Source organism: Perca flavescens, chromosome 6 (assembly GCF_004354835.1).
Source record: "Perca flavescens isolate YP-PL-M2 chromosome 6, PFLA_1.0, whole genome shotgun sequence".
NCBI lineage: Eukaryota > Metazoa > Chordata > Actinopteri > Perciformes > Percidae > Perca > Perca flavescens.
In genome coordinates this window covers 19,404,595-19,410,594 of record NC_041336.1, presented here as the reverse complement: position 1 = coordinate 19,410,594, position 6,000 = coordinate 19,404,595, and the positions used below count along the sequence as shown (strand labels likewise).

The following is a 6,000-nucleotide window of genomic DNA, read 5'->3' as shown; positions in this document are numbered from 1 at the left end:
TTTGTTTTCCAATGATATGAAAATGAACTCTAACTTTACTTCACTCCTTTCTTTGGCCATTCCTTTCTTCTTCTATTCTCCAGTCATGCACAGAGTGTTCCCCGCCCATGCTCCTGCCCAACAGCTGCAGTGCAGCAGCTCATCAACGCATCCACCAAGGCGGCCCACCACACGTCTGCCCGGAGTGTGGGGGCACGGCCAAGCAGCCGCTATTTCAGACACACCTTGACGAGACCTGTTTACACTTTGCACGCCGCATTGGATACAGGTGCGACATCGTTGTTATACCCACATCACATAAATTCTAAATTCTTTATATGCCCATGTTTTACTCTTTACTCAAATTTGTCTCTCCGCAGATGTTCCAGCTGCCTGGTGGTTTTTGGAGGACTTAACTCAGTGAAGTCTCACATCCAACAGGCTCATTGTGATATGTTCCACAAATGCCCTACCTGTCCCATGGCTTTCAAATCTACTCCGAGCATACAGAACCACATCAGTGCCCAACATCCAACGCTCACTGAAGGACAGACCATGTAATTAATATATATATATAGATAGATAGATAGATAGATAGATAGATAGATAGATCGTTTTTTTTTCTCATGAAAAAAAATGTTTTCCTTTTCAATTTATTGACCCAGTTATTTTGTTTATCCTTTTACAGGTCAATCTATAAATGTGTCATGTGTGACACAGTTTTTACAAACAAGACCCTGCTGTACATCCACTTTGACACCCATTTAACCAACCAGAAGGTGCATGTGTTTAAATGCTCTGTGTGCACCAAGTTGTTTTCTCAGAGGAATTCCCTTCTGGACCATTTTAAGGTACATGCATGCTTATGTAGTGTCTACTATAGTTCAGTTAGTGTTAAGAAATCAGCCTTATTATGTCTCTTTTGTCCTGTTCCCCAGACCCATAAGGCTGCCACATTAAAACAAGAGTTGCCTTCAGCTCCAGCTGCTGCCTCTCGTTCACGGCCTTCAGTGAAGCTGGAGAGCTCAGATGGAGAGGAAGAAGAGACGGTGAAGACGGAGAGGATGAAGACCCCCTCAGTGTGGAAGTGTGCGCCTTGCCACGCACGCTACACAGACCGGGAAGACTACATTACCCATATGGCTGAACAACATAGCAAGGTCTGGGAGTCCACCATCCCCCCCCCTGCTGTCCAAGATGTACAATTTGTCTCAATTAATTACGTTTTTAGATACAGCTATAAATGAACAGATGTAGCCAAATGCTTTTGTGTTTGTGTTGTTTAGAAACTGAAGAAGTTTCCTTGTAACAAGTGTGAGAGCTCCTTCACCACCACCTCCAGTATGAGACGTCACAGCAGAGACAAACACAAAGTCATGAATCGTTGCTTTCGCTGCCAGTAAGTATCCCACATTCTGCATCCTCTATCCTGACTTTGCTGGCACTTTGTGTTGAAACTATTATCATCCAGTGGATTTCTGTTTTAATCACTCAGGTAGTGACCTCACTGTTTTTATTTAGTTAAGTTAAAAAAAACAGTATAATGACAATGAGTGAAAAGGAAAGATTTAGCCCAGACTGTGCCCAGTTCAGGTTAATTATGTGTGTGTGTGTGTGTGTGTGTGTGTGTGTGTGTGTGTGTGTGTGTGTGTGTGTGTGTGTGTGTGTGTGTGTGTGTGTGTGTGTGTGTGTGTGTGTGTGTGTGTGTGTGTGTGTGTGTGTGTGTGTGTGTGTGTGTGTGTGTGTGTGTGTGTGTGTGTGTGTGTGTGTGTGTGCGTGTGTGCGTGTGTGTGCGTGCGTAGTGAGGGAAAGAAAACATTCAGCAGCAGAGCGATGTTGGAGAGGCATATTCAGCTAAGACACAGCATGGACCCACTGAGCCAGGACACACTAATGGTAAGCCACTCATTTTCTTCAAAAAGAAAACCCTTTTTACTAAGATGTTAGTCTATATCTTTGACGTTCCACTTCCGGGATTGCTCCGTTGCCGCAGGAAATTCCGCCGGATGCATGTAAGTCTGTTGCCTTCCGCTTTCTTTGTGTTGTAATTTTAACCTCCGGTGGATTCATGAGGACTATGGTTAACTGCTCCTCAGATCTCTGCAGGGTAAATCCAGACAGCTAGCTAGACTATCTGTGGAATCTAAGTTTTCTCTCGCACAACTATTTTACAGCGGCTCCGCACGGAGCTTAGCGCCGCCCATGACGATTGTGATTGGTTTAAAGAATTGCCAATAAACCAGAACATGTTTTTCTCCCATCCCGGAATGCTGTGTTGAATAGCCAGACCCTCCTCCGCTTGGCAGCGTGTGGATGGTCTGGCAAAGCTTGGCTACTAAGATGTTAACAGCAGGTGTCTTGCTTTCCTCCAGTCACAGGGAGGCGGAGATGAGGCCGACAGTTCCTCAGAACAGGACGGCAGTTCTGGGGCTCGCCGGAGACGGAGAGGGGCTGTGAAGATGGAGCAGGACGAAGAGTCCACAGATGGAGTGGGTCCAGTGAAGAAGTTGCGGTCGTCCTCTACTGCTCCTGCCACCTACTCCCTCCCTGAGTCTGGGTACCGCTGTGCGCCTTGCGGCTTCACCACAGAGGACCAGGCAACGTTCCTGGATCATATCGGCCAGCACCGGCGAGGAGGGACGGAGGGCGGCGGCGGTGGTCAACAGTGTCTACAATGTGGCGCCTGTTTCACATCCAAATCCTCCCTGTCACGCCATCGCTTCATCACCCACAAAGTCAAAGCTGCATCCACTGACAATCAGCAATCCCTCAGCGTGCACCCAGCACCTTCCCCTGGTAACAGCAGGAACCATGACGATAAGAGTTCTCTGGATGGTTCTGCACCAGCATCGCCCTCCTCTCAGTCCTCCATAGCTCAGGGGAGGGAAGAGGAGGGCACACTTGGATGTAGGGTGTGCGGCAAACAATTTGAAAAGGCAACAGATCTGACTACGCACTTCAGAACTCACGGTATGGCTTTTATCAACGCAAGGAACGCCGGAAAAACTCCCTAAGACTCCAAATATGTGGGGAAGAGCCGAGGTGATGACAGAATATTTGCAAGTGCCTTTTTTTTTACCCGTCGCCATGTCATCAAAGTGTGGGTTAGCACGCCTATGCACTAATTTCACCAAAGGATAGTGGTAGAACAGAGTTTGCATGTGAATAGGTTGTGAAACAATCAAATGTGATTTTCACTGGTGGAGATACGATTAACTCAGGATCTAATGCTGCATTTCTGTGTTCAGTAATGTTACTAACAAGATGAGAGCTAGTTCCCAGTCAGTGAGTAGTTCCATCGACACAATGTGCCTGTACAGAATGTAGAGAACTGTGATCCTACTGTGATTATGATGGTTGTTTCATTGAATGTCTATAGACAGCGATGGAATGTCTATTTTGATTTTGATATTATCTTCCTACTGAAGATGATTCAATGGTAGTTCTCTGTAAGTCCTTTTATTTAAATTTTTTTTTTTTAATAAGCATTGCAGAGGTTTAGAATATTATAACTGAGTTACGTTGTGTATAGTTTATTGTCAGCCATTGATTCCCACCTATAAATGCAGCCATTGGCTTCTGTACATTTTAGTATAGCGAGTCTTGCTTAAAAGAAGTAACCTATCTTTTTGCGTTTTCACGTACAGCGTATCCTTCTGAGCTGCAATAGCAGGATATTAACACAAAAATACTTAACTTTGGAAGATACCTACTTTAATTTAAAACTCTGACTACTGAAATTTAAAGTTTGGAATATATTTTTGCACAGAATGAAGACAGTGGATTTTGTCCCCCATCATACATTAGGCCAGTATGGAGAGGAGAGATAATTACAGTCTATGCACATAGGGGTGTGTCAGTAAAATGCCCTGCGTCCCTGCATGTTTATATGAATGTGGACCAATGAGGATTACAATCAAAAAACTTAAACAATGCTTTTGGAAATGGTCAGCAATAATCTGAAGTGTACACAATTTGCAGTCAATGGGGTAAAATGGAAATGAATGTTTTAAATACCTTTTTTTTAAGTGGAATGTACTGTATTTACATTAGAATACCTGATTTATTCCTTCTCTATAAGCAAGAGATGGAAGTAAAATAATGTATTTTGGTTTATGGGATGTTTGTATTAACCTTGTGTTCCGAAATGACTGTAAACAAAAGATCAGTATGTGGTTGTCTATTCTTATGCTTTCCTAAGATAAGAACACCCTGTATTTTTAGATCATTGTTCTGTATAAAATTGTTGATGATATGAAAAGGTCTGAGAGGGGAAGATTCGGTAGAGATACCGTGAAGATGTAGAGTGATATGTTTTAGTGTGTTAACCTTTTGTGCTGCTCATGCCATGTCTGGCTGAAATATCTCCGACCACAGGATCCATAGACTTAGCTTATTACCCATGCATCTGCATCACTGAGTATTTTTTATTTTATTTTTTTAAAGAACTATCCCTTTAATGTGCTGTAGTCATTAGTGACCTGGGTGTGCTTGTGTTTACTTTCTCAGGAGATTTTCCAATGCTTTCATACAATAAAAATTAACACACATTGTTCGATTTAACTTTTTCTGTTTTTGCATTGACAAAGCAATTTCTAACCAAATGTTTATATATAAAAAAATGATTAATAAAAACTGGCACATTGACTTCTTTACCTTGTTTTATTTTGTCTTTAAATACCATTTCAACAGTAACTCAGTATATGTATTATTCTTTATTGAGTTTAATCATTTGACATTTTGTGAGTACAGTAACATATAAATCAATATAAGTCCCACATAGAGGACATCAGTGTCAAACAGTAAACATTCCTCTTCATTCTATTAAAATATACTTTCTTATAAATGTATAGAAACAAAATATTTTAAAGCAATAATAAAGATACCTTACACGGCTTAACTGGTCATACAATTATGTTGTGTGCTTGCTTATGTTAAGAACAACCACCGCTCACACACAAATGATCTCAGACAATCTATGAGATATATGTATTCAACACAAAATAACAAACTTGAATTACATTTCACAAGTGCTAAAGCTCCTGTTAGTTTTGCAGTTGGATGTGGTGGGTCTCTGTTCTCACAGCAGCAGGAAGCCCATGAAGAGAAACAGAAGGGGCTTCATGAAGGCTGAGATCCCCTCGACACTCAGTGATGGAGCTCCTGAACGAGAGTGACATGAAGACTGAATGCAAAGATTTCCTCACTGAGAGTCTTTAAGGTTTATGAAAACCTTTTTTCTTAATACGAGCGATGGGGTCGAACATAAAGACACCATTTTCTGCCAATATGGGAATTTACAGCAGTGTCTGTTCTTACCTGACTTGGCAGGTATTTTTGTTTGCGGTGGTGAATTGGTCACGGCCCTTTCAAGAGCAACCAGCTGCCCAGTCATGGTCTTTTCAAGAGCAACCACCTGCTCATCTCTCAAGGCAGCATGTTGTTTACTGGTTACCATGGCAGCGTTGTCAGGCCCAAGAGCCACCAGCTGAGCAACAGAGAGTGCCTGGAGGGAACACAGAAATACAATTCCTAAGTAATACAATGTATTAATACCCAAGTAAAGGTCCTGCATTCAAAATGTTACTTACAAAATGTACACAAGTATTATCAGCAAAATGTAATCAAACTAACATAAGTAAAAGTAATTTGTTATGCCAAATGCCCCCTTTCATGGTGTTTTGTACACTATAATGTACAGTATATGTGCTATCATTATTGCATTAACATTGTATGTGAGGACCATTTTTGTTGTACTTGCTCGAGGCAGAGCTGATTTTTACTGTTAACCAGCAAACACTTTAACCAGCTATTTCTGTGAGAATATTTCAACCTGCATTTAATTTAAATCCACTTGATTAAAACATGTTCTTCAAATGAGCGCCTGTATCTTGAAACAACAAAGAATAATGCAGGTTGCGTCACTAGATTTATGGAAGTTAATTTGAAAAGATTCACGAAACAAGGTGATTTGCTTTGAAAACAGGTTGAAATAGTCCTACTGCACTTATACATTATATG

General features: G+C 41.5%; 1 protein-coding gene across 3 annotated transcripts in view; it reads left to right on the top strand.

Annotated features, from left to right (window-relative positions):
* Window positions 1–4,626, top strand: part of znf687a (zinc finger protein 687a) — a 13,096-nt gene extending 8,470 nt beyond the window's left edge. For all 3 annotated transcript variants that reach the window (XM_028581205.1, XM_028581206.1, XM_028581207.1), the window contains exons 5-11: window positions 84–268; window positions 360–536; window positions 668–830; window positions 918–1,139; window positions 1,266–1,378; window positions 1,782–1,875; window positions 2,352–4,626. In XM_028581205.1, coding sequence (XP_028437006.1) covers window positions 84–268; window positions 360–536; window positions 668–830; window positions 918–1,139; window positions 1,266–1,378; window positions 1,782–1,875; window positions 2,352–2,993 — 1,596 coding nt within the window. In that variant the 3' untranslated portion in view covers window positions 2,994–4,626. The remainder of the gene's footprint in view (window positions 1–83; window positions 269–359; window positions 537–667; window positions 831–917; window positions 1,140–1,265; window positions 1,379–1,781; window positions 1,876–2,351) is intronic.
* The last annotated feature ends 1,374 nt before the right edge of the window (window positions 4,627–6,000 follow it).